General features: G+C 44.8%; 2 protein-coding genes and 1 non-coding gene across 5 annotated transcripts in view; 1 reads left to right on the forward strand and 2 right to left on the reverse strand.

Annotated features, from left to right (window-relative positions):
* KCNAB3 (potassium voltage-gated channel subfamily A regulatory beta subunit 3) overlaps positions 1 to 9,943 on the reverse strand; it is a 169,639-nt gene extending 159,696 nt beyond the window's left edge. The window contains exon 1 of the mRNA XM_068274011.1: positions 7,634 to 9,943. Coding sequence (XP_068130112.1) covers positions 7,634 to 7,851 — 218 coding nt within the window. The 5' untranslated portion in view covers positions 7,852 to 9,943. The remainder of the gene's footprint in view (positions 1 to 7,633) is intronic.
* A 4,069-nt stretch (positions 9,944 to 14,012) lies between these two features.
* TRNAL-AAG (transfer RNA leucine (anticodon AAG)) lies at positions 14,013 to 14,094 on the forward strand. The gene has a single exon. It is a non-coding gene; the product is annotated as a tRNA-Leu (tRNA).
* Positions 14,095 to 19,186: 5,092 nt separating this feature from the next.
* TRAPPC1 (trafficking protein particle complex subunit 1) overlaps positions 19,187 to 21,901 on the reverse strand; it is a 28,987-nt gene continuing 26,272 nt past the window's right edge. For all 3 annotated transcript variants that reach the window (XM_068274019.1, XM_068274017.1, XM_068274018.1), the window contains exon 5: positions 19,187 to 21,239. In XM_068274019.1, coding sequence (XP_068130120.1) covers positions 21,111 to 21,239 — 129 coding nt within the window. In that variant the 3' untranslated portion in view covers positions 19,187 to 21,110. The remainder of the gene's footprint in view (positions 21,240 to 21,901) is intronic.

Here is a 21,901-nt window from a genome sequence, read left to right on the forward strand (position 1 = left end):
GATTAGAGGCTGTAATTTCTGCAAAAGGAGGATCTACTAAATATTGATTTCATTTCTTTTTTGTGGTGCCCAAATTTATGCACCTGCCTAATTTTGTTTAAACAATTATTGCACACTTTCTGTAAGTCCAATAAACTTCATTTCACTTATCAAATATCCCTGTATTTGTCTCCTATATGATATATTTAACGGACATGTTTTATCGTAACAAACCAACGATTTATAAAGGAAAATCATGTCGATTAACGAGGTTGCCCAAACTTTCACATCCCACTGTATGCATTTTCACATGCACCTGCCACACCCCCTAGTCATGCATACCACAAAAAATCCATAAGCAAAAGATGTAGTTTTATAATTCATGCCACACTGATCCTATAATTATTAGGTTTTTTTATTAGCACTTGGTAGTAAGAAATCCATCAATTTAAAGTATAAAAGTAAAGTTTAAAGTCAATTAAACACATTTTTAAGTAAAAAAACAAAACAAATATTCACATTGATCTTTACATCAGACCTGAAAAAGGGACACATTTGGAAGAAAGAGGGACAGAGGGACTGTCCCTCCAAAAGAGGGGCAGTTGGGAGCTATGCAGTACAGTACTTTGTAGTAAATATTTTTCTATAAATGTTTTTTGGGTTGTGGAATGAATCATCTGAGTCTCCATAATGGGGAAATTTACTTTGATATACCGTAAGTGTTTTGGATCACACGCATGTTTCTGGAGCGAATTATGCTCGCAAACAATGGTTCCACTGTATTATTAATATGTCATCACAGGATCCTATCAACGAATAATAATAAATCTATGTCTTAACATCGATTATACAAATATGAAAGTAAAAGCTGTAAAAGAGAAATCTACAGTATATGTCCCCTGTAAGGCCAGTTGGCATCCGTGTATTCATGGTGACTCTCAGAGGTGTGTAAAGATCATTGCATGCCTGATTTCTAGCTATTCTTCCAGCACAGACTCTGCTAAAGTTCTCGTCTCCCCCCTTGTGCTGAAAAGGATTCTGGGAGGCTGAGAAGTCGCTGGGAGCAAACAGGCTGAGCTGACGCTAACAGGCCCTGACACCTCTAGGACAGGAGGCACTCCCCCCGCCTGTGCCAGGTCACATGACTGGATGTATAATAATAACCCACAGTGTGTTTACATTGTAAGCTTGCCTTCCCCTCCTCTCCCACTGTGCCAACGTGTGCAGGGGGGAGGCTGGCACTGCCCACACTGCTTACATGGATGAGAGTGACAGAGAGGGGATTCTCTGACATACTGCCATCACTGGCATAGGCTAGTGGTAACATATGGGCACACAGCAAGCCTGGAAATGTCCTTTTCTGTTTAACCCAGACTGGCACTGCTGTGTGTGCGCGTGTGTCTGTTTATGTACAACTAGTTCACCTAAGCCCGTTTAAAAACGGGCTCTAGGTCTCTTCACGCTGCCAGTCAGTGCGCGCGCACACGTCCGCCGCACCGGCCAGCCCATCCACCCTGCGTTCTGTCCCAACGGTTGTCAGTGCTTCACATGCGCAGTAGCGCAAAGCACTGACAGAGGGACATACGAAGGGACACTTGCGTTTTATTGTATAGGATGAGGAGAAATACAATGCATACACACTTTTAATCGTAAAGTTATCTATGCACGATTGATTATTGTCACCCACTGGGGGGGGGGGGGGGGGGAGGGGGACAATTCGGAGCCTGTTGTTGTACAGAGGTTGCCTCATATTTGACTTTGGTATACACAGAAGCTCACGATCAACTCAATAGCTGTATGGTTTCCATGTGCAAGTTTGGTGTTCACCAAACACAGCACAGTGTATTATGACCAAACCTCTCCACTTGGGTCTGGTCTGTTCCACAAGTATGCTTTGTTCAGATGTAACTTTACAAACCTAAGCCATGCTATTTAGAGAATAGGTTTTTAGTGTTTTTCTGATTGATCTGCCATATACTTTATTATTTTACATGCAAACTGAGGTCTATAGAGTCTGAGATGTACGGTAGCTTTTGGCCTTTTTTTTTTTTTTTTTTTTTTTTTTTTATTCACGCTCTGTCCTTTGGGACTTCTTTTGGTGAATTTGCTGGGACGCCTACTCCTGGCAGGATTGTCAAATGTGTTGAATATTTTCTGCTTGTGAATAAAATAGGTAGAAAGATGGACTTGTTTGGAACTGGCCTCATAACCCTTTCAAGGTTAGAGAACACCCGAAGCGAAAATAAACGAATTAAATAAATGATTGTATCTATCTTCCTTTGCCTAAAAATGACTTTTTATGATATTCCACAGTTTTATTTTATTTGTAAATGTACTTTTTACGTTTTAACTGTTTTATTGTTTTTGCTCAATGACACATTCATTGAAGTATGCATGTTGGATTATTATGGCTCTGTACATATTAACAAGCTGACACATCATTGCATTCCAGCGGTTCTGGAGATGTGTTTAGCTTCTAAGGGTACAATGGTTAATTTGCATATATTCAGCAGTGGTGCCTGGGAGACATCTCAAGCTCACTCCAACCTGAATTATCGCAAATTCTTTCTGTTTTAGGAAAGCAAACTTTTGTTTTTATTGAAGTATGCCAGAGCTAAAATTTATAAACTATTGACCCTTTTTATCTTTTTTCTGCTCTCAGAAGCCATTTTCTGCTAGGAAAGTGCCTTATAGTTGAAATTTCTTATCAGTGAGGGTCACACTGTAGTCACTTCCTGTCTGAGTCAGGACTGAGTCAGCCACTTACATACCTGATATTTAACTCTTTCAGGTAGAGAAAGAGAAAAAAGGAACACAGCCTAGTTATTTGTGTGCTAGGCACTGTACATACCCATGTCTATCTCATCTTGTCACATGTCACCTCAGGTATCCTATAGGGAAGAGTAGTAAGGTTTAGGTGACAGGTAGGGATTTACTTTACAAGGAAGTTAGGTTTCGTCCATAGGAATGGATTTTTGTTAGTGGGAAAGCTTTAAAGCGGTTTTAAACTCTGACAAAATATTCAACAAAAATGTGTTTTCCTACTTTTTATAACCCATACAATTATCATATTTGCTTTTGTGCACAAGTATTATTCAATCTTGCAAGATTATTATTCAATCTTGCACTGTGAGAGACAAGTCGGCAAGGGTGGGGGGGTTGCCATATGCTTCAGATCCTCCTTGAACATAAGGCCCCTGCCCATAGGCCCCACTGAAACCTTTGAATGTATTGCAGCTCAACTGTCAGCAGAAGTAAACATCAACATATTGCTCATATACCGCCCCCCAAAAAATGGTCCAGCCTTTCTTAAGGAAATATCTGAACTCTTATCCTGCGTAACAGTGGAACACCCTAGATGGATCATCCTGGGAGACTTCAATGCATGGGTGGATGATCACGACTCCCAGCTAGGAAGTGAACTACTTCTCATAATGAATGAACTGGGTTTCTCTCAGGCTATCAACCTCCCCACCCATACGAAAGGGCACACCCTGGATCTTATATTTCATTCCGGACTTTTAATATCACACATGGATATAAACCCAGTGGTATGGTCAGACCACCACACCATCCATTTCTCTCTGACAGCACCAGCGATAAAGCACAGAGGGAAAGAACTCATAAAATACCGTTCACTGAAAGATGTCTCACCCCAGCACGTTCAGAATATCCTCAACTTCGACGCATTAACCAATCATTGCGCAGACCCAGACTCCATGGTCCTGATTTACAACCATGCAGTGTCATCTGCCTATGACGCCCTCGCTCCAGTTCGCATCAAACGATCTACACCACTTCACCATGCACGGTGGTTTGACAGCTCACTAAAGGACCTAAAGAAAGAAGTGCGCAGACTAGAAAGGAAGTGGCGAAAATCTCAGAATTCAAAAGATAAACACACCCTTGTCTCTCACCGGGAAAGCTACCAAAATGCGATCACCAAGAAAAAATCCTCCTACCTATCACAGGAGATCGCAAAGGCCGCCAACAGACCAGCCCAACTATTCCGCACAGTTGATAGACTATGTAATCCATCCTGTCTAAAACCCACTATAACTCCCTCAAAGGAGCTATGTGAGAAATTTGCCTGCTACTTTGCTGACAAAGTATCTTCTATTCGGTCTCTCATTCAGTCCACAGCACCCAAGACTCATGCAACTAATGGAAATAGCTGCAAAAACAACCTAACACCCTGGACTGATTTCAAAAGTATTAGTGAGGAAGAGATCTCAGACACCCTCTGTCGTCTCCACCAGACAACCTGCGACCTGGACCCTGGACCAACTAAACATATGCTGAAATGCCCTGACCTGCTTGGTCCAGCATTTCACAAAATAGTAAATTGCTCTCTGCAAGCAGGGAGGTTTCCTACCTCTCTAAAAGAAGGAATCATCAAGCCCCTTCTCAAAAAACCTTCCATGGATCCAGATGCTATGAGCAGCTACAGACCTGTCTCCAACCTCCCCTTCTTAGGTAAAGTTATTGAAAAGGCTGTCTATCTGCAACTTGAAACCAGGCTGTCAGTAAACAACATCCTGGACCCTCTACAATCTGGCTTTAAGAAACACCACAGCTGTGAAACAGCCCTCATCCAAGTCTGCAACGATCTGCTCATGGCAAGGGACAGAGGGGAATGCTCCATCCTAATCCTGTTGGATCTCTCAGCTGCTTTTGATACAGTTGACCATGAAATCCTGCTTAACAGACTGCAGGAGTACTGTGGCATCAGTGGATCAGTCCTCCAGTGGTTCAGATCATTCCTGACTGACAGAACACAGAGAGTATCCCTAGGACCTATAATGTCCAAACCTGCACCTCTACAATTCGGAGTGCCACAAGGATCAATCCTATCCCCTCTGCTGTTTGCAATCTACATGTTGCCACTCGGTACACTTATCCAACGACATGGCCTGACGTACCACTGCTACGCCGATGACACACAGCTATACCTGTCCTTCAAACCTGGTGGAACAGACCCTACCCCAAAAATAAACTCTTGCTTAGCTGAGCTTCAGGCATGGATGAATGATAACTGGTTGAAACTGAATGCTGACAAAACTGAGGTCCTGTTTGTCCAAAGCCAGTGCTCGCCATCAAAACAGCTCTATCCTAAAGCAACACCAATCAGGATTGGGAATTCAGACATAAACAGCTCCAACCTTGTGCGCAGCCTTGGCGTACTAATCGATGGGGAATTGAGTTTCAGAAACCAAATTTCATCTGTAGTTAAATCTTCCTTCTTTCATCTGAAGAACATTGCAAAGATTAAACATCTGATTCCCCCAGAGGATCTTCAAACCCTAGTCCACGCCTTCATCACATCACGGCTGGACTACTGCAATGCCCTTTATGCTGGCCTCCCCAAAAAAGACTTGCGTCGCCTGCAATTAGTGCAGAATGCTGCTGCCAGATTGCTAACAAACCAGCCTCGCCACTGTCACATTACACCGATCCTTCGCTCACTGCACTGGCTACCAGTACAATGGAGAATACTCTTCAAGATTGGACTGCTGACATTCAAATCCCTGCACAATCTGGGCCCTGGATACATGAAGGACTTGCTGAAGCTGCACCACACCTCTCACAACCTCAGATCAGCAAGTTCTATAAACTTGGTCACTCCCAGAGTGCACCTCAAAAAATCTGGAGACAGAGCCTTCTGTCATGCTGCCCCTACTCTTTGGAACTCCCTACCACACCCAGTAAAGACAGCACCATCCCTGGAGCTATTCAAATCCAGACTGAAAAGCCACCTGTTTAGCCTGGCATTTCCAGATTTATAAAATTCTTCCCCTGTACCACGATGGTCGGAGCCATGCTTATGCGCTTTGAGTCCCACGGGAGAAAAGCGCTTTACAAATGTTATTTGTTGTTGTTGTTGTTGTTGTTGTATTATTATTCTTTTAGAAATTATTAGTTCCCAAAGTTCCGTTTATTTACTTTGAAAGCTGCTGGTGCATTTTATTCATAATATAGGTAAAAGGCTGCGCATCCCTGACCCAATACTGTACAATTGAATGGTTAATCGCTGTGGCGCACACCGCCCCCCCCTGGACTAAAATGTACACCCGAATCCAAACAATGCAATACTGGTCTATGGAGAAATTTTAGCTTCCATCATAGTTTTGCATGCAAAAATATAGATATACTGGACATCTGCACCAACGTTGAGGTAAATCTCCAGAGCAGATGTCCTAACACTTTTTGCATGCAAAACTATGATGGAAGCTAAAATTTCTCCATAGACCAGTATTGCATTGTTTGGATGCGGGCGTACATTTTAGTCCAGGGGGGGCGGTGTGCGCCACAGCGATTAACCATTCAATTGTACAGTATTGGGTCAGGGATGCGCAGCCTTTTACCTATATTTTGTATCCACAGTTCTGTAACTACCAGGCTAGCAGCACCCATTGTGCTATCCTGTTTTGCATGGTAAGTATTTAGTTTAGTTTTGCATATGTTTTGCATCTGTCTGATTGCTGAGTGTGTATTTGAGCTATTTAAGCGGTGCATATGAGGTGGTGAGTCATTCAGATGCGGCCCATATTGGTGAGCGCTTGCTTTGTTTCCATTTTATTCATAACTGTTGTATTTCTATTGTAAATGCAGCCAGTAATGATTTCTGAGCAGTGTTTCAGTTCAGGACTCATTAGCAGAAGTTTCTGCACAGTCAGAGAATGTTTACTTAATTGTATCAAGTGAAGAATGTAAGCACAAGATAAGGTGATCACCAGTTCGGATGCGGCTGCCCCTGCAGGAGAAAAAGGCAGTCCTGTGATTTAACCCTTTCAATGCTGTTTTACAAAAAAAAAATTGTGGTAGTATATTATATTCTGTAAATAATATTTTACAGCAAAGAAGAAATACTGGGTTTCATTCCACTTTAAGTTGGGGCGGGGAAGAGTTTAAGTTTAGGCAGTAGAAAGAGGAAAGTTATTTTAAACAGAAAATGAAAATTATATCCTAGGAGAAAACTTTAATCGGATTGGGCCCATAATGAGAAGGCAGGATTCATTGGAGAAGACCCTGATGCTTGGAAAGATCGACGGCAAAAGCAAGAGAGAAGGGCACAGAATGCGATGACTAGATAGAATCATGGAAGCAACAAGTATGAGTTTGGATAAGCTTCGAGAGGTAGTAGAGGATAGAGGGCCTGGCGTGCCGTGGTCCATGGGGGTCGCAGAATCAGACACGACTGAATAGCAACTGAACAACAACAGTCTTTAATCCAGATCTGTAGGTTTCCATTCTAGATGATATTATCATTATTATGCATTTACTGTATATATAGCTTTTGACACAATGTTTGCATTGCTTTACAGATCACATTCAGCAATTCACATTACTTGCTGTCCCCCAGTGGGGCTCACAATCTAATGTCCCTAACAAAGTATAGTTACAGCGGCAGCCAGCTAACCTACCAGAATAGTTTTGGGATGTAGGAGGAAACCAGATTACCCAAAAGTAAACCCACGCAAAAGAAGAAGAGCATGCAAACACCACGCTCATAGTGTCCTGGAATTCGGATTCAAACATGGCGCTATTCTGCTGCAGGGCAAGCGTACTACCCACTGTGCCACCATTGTATATTACGTTCAGCCTTTCCTTTACCCACACAGTGGACCCACATATAGCCGTCACTTGCACTCACCTGTATCTCATCCCGCTGGGTATCCCTTGGCTTTCTTTGCCCTGAGTCTGGCAGTCACGTGCTGAGTGTGGCGGCTGACCACCGATAGTGCCATTCTCTCCTCTCTTCTTCAGCTCCACTTTTGGTTTCAGCTTCTTGGAAACATTGAAGCCATATAGTTCATCCACACTAAACCTGCCCACCCTTCCTACACTACCCCGGGGATGGTGAGCAAACATGGCAGGAAGTAGAGGGCAGGCAGAGGTTGTGTTGTAGGTGAAAAAGTCTTAATCATAAAGACTTTACGTGAGGACAAGACCAGGAATAGACATTGGTGAATCAAGATGAAGGCATTCTCCAAAACAAGGACACTCCGTTCCTCTAATAAAGAAAAGCAAATATTCTAGACATAAATTTCAGAGGACAGAACACAGGAGAAGCAATATTATCACAGGGAAGAGGTAAGGAGAGCCAAGTCACAGTTAGAAGAAACCTTGGTGGTGCCAGAAGGTAGGGGAACCAAGATTCAGCAGTGGGCACACAACAGGTAACAATGAAGTTCAGAAGAATATATAGGGTTTGAAGGTAAAATATAGCTAGTCGGTGGGTCATAAAAGAAACAAGAATGTACTAGAAATATACAAGAAAGTTGGAGGACGCAAGTTCTTGGAAGATGGATATGTTAACAAGATGTAGGCAGGCTAGGCAATTAGTTGGTGGAGCACACATGAACGTCTGTGAAAATACGAACACTGACAAAAATGTTTTCGTCAAACATGTTAGATATTGAGAAGAGGAGAGGATATGGAGTCGAAAATGTTGTGAGACCTTATGGTACAGATGAGATGTTTGATAGATTGTGGAAGGTAGAAAGGCAAGAGTTTGCAACTTTAAATAGGGTACAACATTACTGATACTTCAGGAGCTTCAAGGATTTGTCGACAGACAGACACACATTCACTGAGAAAAAGTCTAGAACATGTACTTTAATGAGTTAAAGAAAAAGTGGAGAGGTGCAAAAATTGAAAAAAAAAAAAAATAGTTTGAGAACATTGGTGGTAAAGAAGATGGGATAAAGTGATGGAGTTGGGTAGAGCAGATTTATGTTTATAAAGTTGCAGGGGAATAAGTTTGAGAACTGAAGATATGGAAAAGTCAAAAGATTGTTTTCAATAGTGGTGAGGTAAAATGTTCCAGGAAAAAGTTTTCACGTTTTGATGTTGGAAGAGTGGGAATAGGTGTAGGGGAGGTTTGCATTAACAGGAGTCAATCAGCTTGATGGTACAGACTTTGGAAGATACTGAAAAAAGTAAGGAGAAGAAAAACTTGGTAGAGGAAGGGTAAAGGGTGGATCTTGGGGTTACGTTAATAAGGATCCCAGATGAACAGCTGTGAACACATGTGACACAATACGTTATGGCACTGTTTTTGGAGGTAACAGAACATAGGAGGGTTAGCAAATCAGCAAAGGAGAGCTGGAGGCATTAATCTTCTTATAGAAGAAAAAGGTTTGCTTTAAAGGCTGGAGAATATACACCAAGTAAATGATGAGGACAAACTGAGAGACATAAACTATAAAAGAAGAGAAATTTCATGAGAAGCTATAGAAGAGGTCAGAAGCTTGGAATAGGTGATGGAGATGTTGTTTATGGACATTTTTAGGATATGGATGAGTTTGTGAAAAGTAGAAAGTGTGGAGGGAGGATGAGAGATCTCTTCTGCATTAGTTACAGAAATTGATGATTGTTGATGATGTGAAGTTTTGAAAACACACACACTCAATAGGTTATCAGAATAAAAAGGGAATGTGAGGATCAGAATGATAATGTGGGGGAACGAGGGAGAAGAACGAGGAAGGTCCAGGCTCCTCTAGTCTCCCTTCCTCTGTCTCATCATCCCCCTTGTTGTTCTGGCTGCCTCTCTCCTCGTCTCCCTGAGCAGAAAGAGCATCTGATCTTCTGCACCTTCCTCCTTTATAAATGCCCTCATCCCTCTACGTGTCCTAGAGGAAGAGCCTGAACACCTGTAGCCATCCACGGTCTCCTGAGTCGCTTGTCCATCTAAGTCACCGTCAGTGCTTCAATCACCCCCTCCTCTTCCTCTACACTCCCCAGCTCTGGCCTCCAGATTAGCAGAGCGATTAGCAGTTCATATCCAGCCAGACAGATGGCATGCAGGCCATTACTACTGGCGCTTCCTGCCAGAGCCCTGCAGAGCATCTCGTGCTCATCCTCTGCCAGGGACGCGCAGGGCATGGAGTCACCGTGTCCTACCCCTTGGCACAGAGACTTGAGTTTCCCTTCTGGCAAAACAGATTGTGTGTCTCCCCTCTGACACATCACCTCCGCCTGCGACAGAGCATCTCGTGTCTGTCTACCTAGATAACACGGGCTGCTCGAAACACGAGAGGGATCTGATCTAAAGGGGTACTCTCCATCCTGCTGTCATTTTTATGGACAAACAGAATGGAAAAGGTGACCTCACAGAACCAGCTTATCACACGTCAGGGAAGATGAAGAGCTGTACAGCACAGCTTTAAAGAGACACTGAAGTGAAAAAAAAAAGGATTTAATGATTGGTATGTGTAGTACAGCTAAGGAATAAAACATTAGGAGCAGAGACATAAGTCTAATATTGTTTCCAGTACAGGAAGAGTTAAGAGACTACAGTTGTTATCTATGCAAAAGAGCCATTGAGCTCCACGACAGAGAGCTCTGTCTTCTGAAGCTTGTTATCTCAACTGTCAGTCACTGTACTGTTTTTTCTCCTGCAGAGGACAGCTCAAAAGTTCACTTGACTGCTCTGTAAAATCATTTAGACTGCTGAGTAGTGTGTAAACTGCAAATATTAGAGAATGATGCAATGTTATTAAAAAAAAATATATATATATATATGACTGAAAATAAAAATATGAGACTATTTTCTTTGCTTCTAATCTTCTAGCAACCACACAACCTACACAACCAATTCATTATATCATCATTTTATTTTTCGCTTCAGTGTCTCTATAAAAAGCAAGAAGCAACTTATATTTTTCAATCAAAATTATTATTATTGATTTATAAAGCGCCTACATATTTTGTGGCGCTGTACAAAGTAAGAAACAAATATGGGGTACAAAATAATACAGACAATGGTATGCACCAATATACAAAATACAGAGTTGGTACAAAATACAGAAGTGGTAATTACAGTGACAAAATTAATATGAATAAATGTGTAACAAATTCCAAGACACAAAAGGGTAAGCGAGCTCTGCCCTTGTGAGCTTACAATCAAATTACAACAAGAGGTGGATTAGTATCCAATAAACATATCTAGAGGCAGTGCGTTTTAGGTGATGAGCACAACTTGGCCAAAGGTGAAAAGGGGGAATCGGCCTAAGGTAGAGCTTATGCTTGTCGGAAAAAGTTTTGAGGGCATGTTTAACCTCCCTGCAGTTCTAATTGTCTGCTGCGCACGGCAGCGGGAGGTTTTTTTTTTGCTATTATTTTTTTTTTTTTTAGCATGTAGCTAGCCTAGCACTAGCTAAATGCTTCCCCCCTCCCTTTGCTATCCCTCCCACCCCCTCCGGCGCTATTACCCAACAGGAAATCCCGTTCTGAACGGGATTTCCTGTATGGGCTTCCCCCGTCGCCATGGCGACAATCGGACTGACATCATTGACGTCAGACGAAGTCCCGATCCACCCCTCAGCGCCGCCTGGCACTGATTAGCCAGGCTGTGCAAGGGGTCTGGAGGGGGGAGGGGGGGGCGGCACGGTGGGTAGCGGCGGATCGGCGGCTACACGCAGCTAACAAAGTGCTAGCTGCATGTAACAAAAAAAAAATTATGCAAATCGGCCCAGCAGGGCCAGAGCAATCCTCCGCGGCGGGTTACCCCGAGCTCGGGATAACCGGCAAGGAGGTTAAAGATATCAAAGGTTGGAGAGTGATGGGTGTGTTGAGGCAGAGGTTTCCAGAACAGGGATGAAGCACGTGTAAAATCTTGCATATGTGAATGTGAGGAGGTGATTCTAGAGGAGGACAAAAGAAGGTCATGGGCAATTCTGAGATTGCTGTTGGGTTGGTATCTGGAAACTAGAGAGGAGATGAAGATACAGGAGAGAGAGAGAGATTGTGGAGAGCTTCGTAGGTTAGAACTGGATCATCTGGTTAATTGGCAGCCAATGAAAAGCTTTGAAGAGGGTCACTTGGCAATGCAATGTTAAAGAGGCCCTGTAGTGACATAAAGTAGAATGCAGTAAATTATTTAGGGTACCCACTTTTATTAAATTATCCTGGTTTCAGCATCAGAAACATTTCCTCTACAAATGGCTGAATAAAGGTATGTAGCCCCACCCTCCCAGTGATGTCACAGCCAAGGCTGTTTAGCCATGTGGAACCCCCCCCCCCCCCCGGCATTCTGGCAGATCAGATATTATTTGTACTGGCTTTGAAACGTTGAATGTGCAAAGATTCCACAGCAATGCACCTGACAGGAATAAAGATGTCACCAGCTGTGATTAATTTCAGAATGTAAATCAGGGTGAGGAAATATTTTTCAAAGGGTGAACAAGGACTAAATAAGTTTAAATCAACATAGTAAAAAATAAGCTATTTTATTCACTACATTATTTTCTGATAGCTGAGTGAGTTGTGCGCACCCTCCTACACTGCGCCCTGAGGCTAGAGCCTCTCTCGCCTCTGCCTCGGCCCGTCCCTGCTTGCACCAATTGAGATTCTTCGGCATGATTCTCAAATCGAAATTTGTGCTCCCAAAGATTGTAGGGTGTGAGAGTCTTGTCCTGCGCTGTAAGCTGCCTCTGCACGCTTGTGCGCATTCACGCGCACGCCCCTATCGTCACCGATCGCGCACCCATTTACATTGGAGTGATTGATGCTGTAGCAGCAAACATTAATTGAAAGTAAAAATATAAGTTTAAAAAAAGCTTAGTGTTCTAGAGATCACAGTAATACAAAAATCGATACTTACCCGGAGTTTCCTCCCGCCCCATAAACACGTGTAGGTCCCTCGCCGTCCTCCCGCGGTCTGCCGTTCAGCCGCGATCAGCCCCGGTAACTTGTTCAGTGATGTCAGTTCGTGTCTACTGCGCATGTGCGGAAGGTCTGTGCATGCGCAGAAGACCCAGACTGATGTGACTAAGCAAATTACCGGGGCTGATCGCGGATGAACGGCAGACCGTGGGAAGACTCACGTGTTTATGGGGCGGGAGGAAACTCCGGGTAAGTATCGATTTTTGTATTACTGTGATCTCTGGTACACTTTAAAGTTTCACAAAAAAATTGTTTTTTTTGCCCCCCTGTGGTTAAAGAGAACCTGTACTGAGTAAAAATATTTAAAATAAACACATGAGGTAACTTCAAATGAACATTACATAGTTACCTTGCCATCAGTTCCTTTCAGAAGCTCACCATTTTCTTCTGACAATAATCCCTTCAAGTTCTGACAACATTTTGTCAGATCTGAAATATATCAGTTGCTGTCAGTAAAATATCAGTTGCTGTCAGTTATAGCTGAGAGAAAAACTTATGTACCAGGTAATGTCCATGTTTCCCTATGGCTCAAGTGGGCGATGTTACAGTTTAACTGTGTGCTGCCAAGAAAGCGGTTATGGGTAATGGCCATTTTCAAAATGGAGGACGGAAAATTCCCTTGATCACAGTGGACAAACAGGACGTGGGAGAGGAGAAAGGGATTGAGGAGTAGACTACATGGAAGGCAAGTATGACTTGTGTACGCTTATTTTGACTTTTAATTTTCAGTTCAGGTTTTCTTTAAGTTTTAACCCCATTACCTAAGTACCCGGTTGTGTCACCTATGTTTGGTACCTATACTGTAGTAATTTTCAAGAAATGTTGTGTAATCGTAATTAACATATTACAATCATCACTATTGGCTATCCATAATATGGAGAATCCTCTTCAGATTGGCATACTAACATTCAAATGTCTCCCCCATTTGGGCCCTGGATACATGAAGGACTTGTTGCAACTGCATCACATCTCCCACAACCTCAGATCAACAGGATCTAGTTACTTGGTCATGAAAAGTCCACCTGAAAACCTTTGGAGCCAGAGTCTTCTGTCATGCTGCCTCTACCCTTTGGAACTCCTTGCCACGCCCAATCTCCATCCCTGGAGGCATTTAAAGTAATCTGGAAGTGAGGAAATTTGCTTCAGGTTAGATACTTACCTACTGAGAAGGAAGTTTCTGGATCCCATAGAGCTTTCCCAGCCTTCACTCTGTCCTGCTGTTCCACAGCTGTCCCTCGTTCAAGATTTGCGCCCCAGCTATGTCATTGGCCCTCTTCGGGCAGGGTCTTTGAGTACTTCTGAAGATGAGCAGCTCCGTACTGAGCATGCACAGTTCTTGGTGTCACATGAACACATATCAAGAAGGTAGTGTGGCCGAGCGGTCTAAGGCGCTGGATTAAGGCTCCAGTCTCTTCGGAGGCGTGGGTTCAAATCCCACCGCTGCCAAGTTGTTTTTCCTGTGTTATGAAAACTTATTTTGAAATCCATACTGAGTGCAGCTGTCTTCTAAACACTTATGTTCAATCTCACATGCAACAGCCTTTCCTCCACTTATGCAGCCACAATCCTTAGATTCTAACCATATTTGGCGGGGCCTTCTTCCCCATGGGCTCTTCTTCGCCGCCAAAGGGACTCAGTGACTCATCTGCTATATTTATCGCAACACTGCAATCTGGGCATCATTGTTTATTGTTGCATCACTGTTTTGTGTACTCGTTTAATGCTGTGATGTCGCTGTGTAATATTGTTTAAAGCGGGAGTGTCAGCTTAAAATGAAATTATATTTACCCACTGCTATGTTTATTATGCAGCCTGCAACCTGACCCTGCATTCCAATCTAATCCTAAATGCTTCTGCTGTAACAAATCTTATCTCGGTCAGCCTGGTTCTATCGGGCACATTGCTAATGAGAGGGAAGTGTGTTATCTCCCCTCCCACATTCCTGCTCCTCACTGACTGGCTGAGGGCAGTTCAGTGTGAATCTGCTGAAATCTGTTCTATGCTGTACTCACATGTCTACAACCCAAGCTAGGTATGACAGTGCAGTGTAAGGGAGGAAGTTATTTCAGGACTGGCTTCAGTCAGAGGCTGTAAAGATGGAAAATGCCTGGAACAGCTTTCTCTTTACTATATACAATTCAATGAAATGAAAATGTGGACAGCCCAATACATTATAGTATTCATCTACTTAATATATGTTTTAATGTTGGAATGGCCCTCCATCCTTGGAGGCATATAAATCCACACTGAAAAGCCCCCTGTTTAGTCTGGCATTAATGAACACTTGACTATTCCGCTAGTCCACCCTTCAGCTATGTATTGATGTGAAACATGCGCTACGAGTCCTACGGGCGAATGTAATGGTATTGTATATTGTATCTATGTGTTTAGTTGGAGTTCCCCTATAAAGGGCCTGTGACGGACAGCTCCTATCTTCTCCCGCCTCAGACACCTGAGCTTTCTCCTGCTGCCGGAGATAATTTGGACAAGTAATGTGTTCAGCATCCTCCGCCAGGTTAAATAACATCTTCTCCTCCAAGTAACTTGATTCCAGCATCAGTTCAGTTAATGGTTTCTTCGATAGCGCAGCGAGGACTGCAGATTGTATTAGCGCACCGAGAGACACTACATCATATACTTGGCTGCTCGTGTGGCAGCCCGCCAGACAGGCCAAGCCGGCTACAAGAAAGAGTACCACGGATCTGTCGTGTTTACAAGTAGAAAAAAACTGACATAACTGCTGTATTTCCGGTCATTATAACTGTTTCAAGGGAAAGTGTATCTTCTTTCAATCTGACTGACACTATGCAGGCAGTCTCCCAAATGGTCTTTTGTAACATGTTTAATTGTACCAAAAAATCCTGTACATGTTTAATTGTACCAAAAAATCCTGTACACACGCCTAAGGCCGATAGTCAGGTGTGTGTACAGCGGCCACCGACCCCACGATGGGCGATCAGATTTTCTACACCCCTCCTTTCTATCCGCTGTGTGACGTCACGCACATGCTGCTTTGTCATCCCTCTGCCCTACATAGCTGACATGAGTCTGTACAGGCCGGCCAGCGATGTTACCCCAACACGCAAACACTAAGGCTAGGTTCACAGTGCGATGTTGCGGAGCTGCGTTATAGTCTTATAACGCAGGTTACCGCACTGCAATGCTAATCCTATGGGAGGTGCACAGTGCAATGTTAGGCCTCTTTTCCACGGACTGTTGAGCTGTGTGCTCAGCAAGCAGTTACAAGGCAGTAGTGAGCAGTTACCAGGCTGCAGTGAACAGTTACCAGGCAGCAGTGAGCAGTTGTGAGAGTTTGAGGGGCATTTCACTGCCTATCAGCAGTCCATGGAAAACAGGCCTAAGCGTTGCATTGTGTAGCGTTATGGTAACACACTGCTTGTAGTGCATTACCTCTAAACATACACGTTACCTGGTACAGGGAAGCATACTTTTCATTGCCTGTATGCTTTACTGCATCTACTGTATGTGTGACGGTAACGTAGCGTTGATGTGCATTACCTCCAATTTTTTGCGTTGCATTGTGACTTTAAACATCGCATCACAAAGCATACTATGCCATTATTAGCTTTCAGTCTCTCTTCTTTTCTCTATTATGTTTGTCATATAACCCCTCCCCCCCCCCCCCCATCTGGATCTCTTTGTATAGCCTTCACCACTGCATCCTGTGGTCCTTCTACCCCTCTGTCTCCATGACTCCCCTATGCAAATCCCTTCACTAGCTTCAAATCCGCTTCAATATCCTACGTCTGGCCTACAAATCTATACACAAGCCCTGCCCGACCTACATCTCTGACCTGGTCAGCAGATACACACCTGGCCACCCACTTCGCTCCTCAAACCACCTCCTCCTAACCACCCCACGCATCTCGCACTCCGATGCACAACTACAGGACTTCACTAGAGCTGCCCCCATCCTTTGGAACTCTCTCCCACTGCCCATCAGGCTTTCCTCCTCCTTCAACACCTTCAAACAAGCTCTCTTTTGTACTGCATATTTGTTATACAATCAACATTCCGTTTGCTTATCCTTATTGTGAAAATCCAATAAAAATTATATATATAAAAAAAAAAATCACCTCTTCAAGGAGGCCTAGCCCCCCTCACCACTCCTCTATCTCTGCCGAGCACCTCTCGATGCACTTCCCCCCCCCCCACCTATCGTGTCACCGCCCCCTCCTCTAGATTGTAAGCCTTTGGGAGAGCCCTCCTTCCATGCGTATCATACATATACACATACATATTAATTGTGCACTCTGCCCACAGATTAATGTGAACGTATATTATTGGGACGACTCCTCCAGTGTATGATCTGGCATTGTGGATCGTATTGCTTATTTCCTGTACTGTGTTGTCTGTCATGCCTATTATCATTGTTTGCTGTTATGTTGGAACTATATAAATCCAATAAATAATAATAATACATCCTTCCCATGCATTTCCTATTTAGGCTGTTCAGTGTATTTCTCTGCAGTCTGTCCCTGGATTTCATTCACTTACATTCCACTAGCAATACCATGAGAGACAGGACTCCCTCTTGTGGCTGCCAAGTTATATTACAATAAGAAGCCAAACCATAAAAAGAATACTGTATACAGCATAAGCAGCTTTCCTGTACTACGTCTTTGTCCTCCCCATTCTCCTAACTTTCATTAAACCTTATAAGGACAATTCTCAGATGACGGTATAACTGAGGGAAAGGAAAACCGGGTAGACTCTGCGATTGTTTCCCTCTGAAAAACTCTGCAAACACTCCCTATGGTATGCAGGACTGTGATTCTGCAAATGACATAAAGGCTCAGGCTTTGCATGGCTTCTGTCCCAGGGGTTTGCTAGGCATGAAGAAAGGTTGCTGCAGATGGAAGAGGAGACTGCTAAAAGGGTGCAACACATGGAAGTGGGGAGCTGTTGGTCAAAGAAACTGTACATTGAAGAGAGAGGCAGGCTCACAACCTCCTCCTGTATCACCCTGCAGGAGGAGGGACAGGTGTGTAGATCCCCTGCAGGAGGGACAGGTGTGTAGATCCCCTGCAGGAGGAGGGGCAGACTCACAGCTCCCTTCTGATTGTGTCACCCTGCAGGAGGAGGAGCAGGCTCACAGCTCCCTTCTGTCTGTGTCACCCTGCAGGAGGAGGGGCAGACTAACAGCTCCCTTCTGTCTGTGTCACCCTGCAGGAGGAGGAGCAGACTCACAGCTTCCTTCTGTCTGTGTCACCCTGCAGGAGGAGGGGCAGGCTCACAGCTCCCTTCTGTCTGTGTCACCCTGCAGGAGGAGGGGCAGACTAACAGCTCCCTTCTGTCTGTGTCACCCTGCAGGAGGAGGAGCAGACTCACAGCTCCCTTCTGTCTGTGTCACCCTGCAGGAGGAGGAGCAGACTCACAGCTCCCTTCTGTCTGTGTCACCCTGCAGGAGGAGGGGCAGGCTCACAGCTCCCTTCTGTCTGTGTCACCCTGCAGGAGGAGGGGCAGACTCACAGCTCCCTTCTGTCTGTGTCCCCCTGCAGGAGGAGGGACAGACTCACAGCTCCCTTCTGTCTGTGTCACCCTGCAGGAAAAGGGGCAGACTCACAGTTTCCTTCTGTCTGTGTCACCCTGCAGGAGGAGGGGCAGGCTCACAGCTCCCTTCTGTCTGTGTCACCCTGCAGGAGGAGGGGCAGACTCCCAGCTCCCTTCTGTCTGTGTCACCCTGCAGGAGAGGGACAGACTCACAGCTCCCCTCTGTCTGTGTCACCCTGCAGGAGGAGAGGCAGACTCCCAGCTCCCTTCTGTCTGTGTCACCCTGCAGGAAAAGGGGCAGACTCACAGTTTCCTTCCGTCTGTGTCACCCTGCAGGAGGAGGGGCAGGCTCACAGCTCCCTTCTGTCTGTGTCACCCTGCAGGAGGAGGGGCAGGCTCACAGCTCCCTTCTGTCTGTGTACCCCTGCAGGAGGAGGGACAGACTCACAGCTCCCTTCTGTCTGTGTCACCCTGCAGGGGTAGGGGCAGACTCACAGCTCCCTTCTGTCTGTGTCACCCTGCAGGAGGAGGGGCAGACTCACAGCTTCCTTCTGTCTGTGTCACCCTGCAGGAGGAGAGGCAGACTCCCAGCTCCCTTCTGTCTGTGTCACCCTGCAGGAAAAGGGGCAGACTCACAGTTTCCTTCTGTCTGTGTCACCCTGCAGGAGGAGGGGCAGGCTCACAGCTCCCTTCTGTCTGTGTCACCCTGCAGGAGGAGGGGCAGACTCCCAGGTCCCTTCTGTCTGTGTCACCCTGCAGGAGAGGGACAGACTCACAGCTCCCCTCTGTCTGTGTCACCCTGCAGGAGGAGAGGCAGACTCCCAGCTCCCTACTGTCTGTGTCACCCTGCAGGAAAAGGGGCAGACTCACAGTTTCCTTCCGTCTGTGTCACCCTGCAGGAGGAGGGGCAGGCTCACAGCTCCCTTCTGTCTGTGTCACCCTGCAGGAGGAGGGGCAGACTCACAGCTCCCTTCTGTCTGTGTCACCCTGAGAGAAGAGCTGAAAATAACACAAATCAACCATGTCATTATATAAGTATATTTTTATTCCAACACAGCAGAATCCATATAAACAGCTCTGCCATCTCGCACCCAATTTCCAGTAAAGGTCGGGTCACACCGCAGGCGTCCAGGAAGATGTGTATGGCTATCATCAGAAGTCACTCAGCTGGTGAAATGCTGCAGATCTAATAATGGCTCAAAGTAATGCCGTGAAATAACAAGTCTATATATGTACAGTGCAGTAACCCCGGGATACAGCCGGTCTTCATCTTTACAAGTAAACGGCATAATCTGACCTTACTGTGAAATCCCGTAGACATGAGGAATGTCTTGCAAAGCCAAGGCTTACAGACCCGTCTCTAGCCTATAGGCTAGTGACATGTTTTGCTGCTATGTGTGTGGCCGGGGCGAGTGGGGAGAACATTGGCCTCGGCCATATCGATGCGCCAGGTTGGATCATTGGTAAAGTGCCCGGAATAGGTCAGTGGCCGCCGTACACACGGTGCATTCTCGGCAGAGGCGTTCATTATCATTCACCTCAGCCGAGTTTCATCTATTGTGTGCGTGGAGCTTAAGGTTAACCCGAGGTGAGAGCGATATATAGGCTGCCATATTTATTTCCTTCTAAACCATACCAGTTGCCTGGCTATGCTGCTGGTCTCTTTGGCTGCAGTAGTGTCTGAATCAAACCAGAAACAAGCATGCAGCTAATCTTGTCAGATCTGACAATAATGTCAGAAACACCTGATCTGCTGCATGCTTGTTCAGGGTCTATGGCTAAAAGTATTAGAGGATCAGCAGGATAGTCAGGACACTGGTATTGCTGAAAAGGAAATAAATATGGCAGCCTCCATATCCCTCACTCGAGTTCACTTTAATAGATCTCCACTTTTTTTTTTTTTTTTTTTTTTTTTTTTTTTTTTTTACATACGACAAATATACGGAAAGCACTTCTATAACAATTATTGCGGGAGTGGGGTGAAAAGTAGCTAATCTATTCTTGAGAGTTGTTGTGCACGGCAATTTTACCAGTACTAATGGCAGGAAGGCAACGCGCATTACTGGGGTTAGGCACGCGTTGCTATGGTAACGTGCAGCACATGCGTTTAAAGTTAATACGGTAACACACCTTTGCTCCCAGTCGTTAGTAATGGTAGAAATGATGCGCGTTGCCTGCGCATGGTAATTGTACTGCTGCTTTGAGAAACAGGCCCAATTACTGAGACATTAAAAAAAAACAAAAAAAACCTTTTCACTACCTGAATCACTTTGAAAACAAAAACAACAAAAAGAATTGCTTCCATGCAAAAACTCCCATCCAGCAAGTGTGAGGGAGGGGACATAGGGTGACATCACCATACTCTACTCAGCTCCACAAGCATTCAAGGGGCGTGTTGAAGACCAGGCTTGCAATGTTTAACAGCTCTGTTAAAAGGAGCAGTTTCATGGTTGACAGTGGAACTCTGTTGGTTAGGGTTCAATGTAATGAAAATATTTCAGTAGCACATGGACAAGGAAGGGCTGCGTCACTCGTAGATGTCTTGTGGACTCCAGTAGCGAAATCTCTCTATCATTAATTTCCAACTCCTTTCACATCTACGTTGGCGTAATTGGTGTCCCGCCCATCTTCGAGTTTTCAGTGTTGTTAATCCCCCAGTCACATTCTCCTCAATATGAAATAGATAGTGTGAGTTAGGGTTGGGCCCCCTCCTAATGGCTCGCCAGATATGGAGACCCGGAACTAAAGCGCAGAGATCTCACCGCTGTATCCCCCAACGGGCACAAGAAATTATTACGTGGTTTAAGCTCTCCAGCAGTGGCCAAAGCTGAGCTGATGGTTCTGGGTGGACTGCCCCTTTAAATAAAGCTTCACATGAAAGAACAGGACTAACGTGCAGAGGCGATCCATCAGAGCAGGAGGAACAAGATGGCGACCGGCGGCGACTCTTAACCAGCGCGGGCGGAGAAATACGGCAGGCTGCGGATAAACATGTCCAGTTTGCTTTTGAACAGCTCGCTTTGAATGGGTTCATTGAGAGGACAGAGGGAGTTCTTCACCACGTATTCCACGTAGATCTGTGAAGCAAACACAGGGAGGGAGAGAGGTGATAACGGGTGATGGGCGGTGCACACATCCTGTTTGCTCTATCACCCGTCACAGGACACGCCCAGCTAATGCTCCAGATAGCTGCTATTGTCCTGAAACCATACGGATATCCTCGTTCACTGACACCTTTCAAACACTTTAAACTGGAACTATAACCCAGGACTGAACTTCATCCCTTTCAGTAGCTGATACTCCCTTTCCCAGGAGAAATCTTTACCTTTTCTCAAACAGATCATCGGGGAGGACTGTGGGGCTGATATTGTGGTGAAACCCCTCCCACAGTGTGATGTCATGACCATGGTGCTGACAGTTTGCTGTCTGTGAACCACTTTGCATTTTGGGAGAAATAGCGGCTTTTTCCAATTGCCAAGCAAGCAATTTCTCCCTCTGCGTATAGAACTCTCAGTAATGAACATTCCGTACAAATCACCTGCCAGCAGTAAAAATGTCACCAAGTGATAAATATCAGAATGTAAATCAGGGAGAGGAAAGCTTTTACAATGGGCAAACACTGACTTAATAATCTATAAATGAATATTGTAAACAATAAGCAATTATATTCACGAGGTAATTTTCACTGCAGTTCCTCTTTAAATACCAAGTTCCTAAAGTTTTTTTTACATGCTTATTT

Source organism: Hyperolius riggenbachi, chromosome 3 (assembly GCF_040937935.1).
Source record: "Hyperolius riggenbachi isolate aHypRig1 chromosome 3, aHypRig1.pri, whole genome shotgun sequence".
Classification (NCBI taxonomy): domain Eukaryota; kingdom Metazoa; phylum Chordata; class Amphibia; order Anura; family Hyperoliidae; genus Hyperolius; species Hyperolius riggenbachi.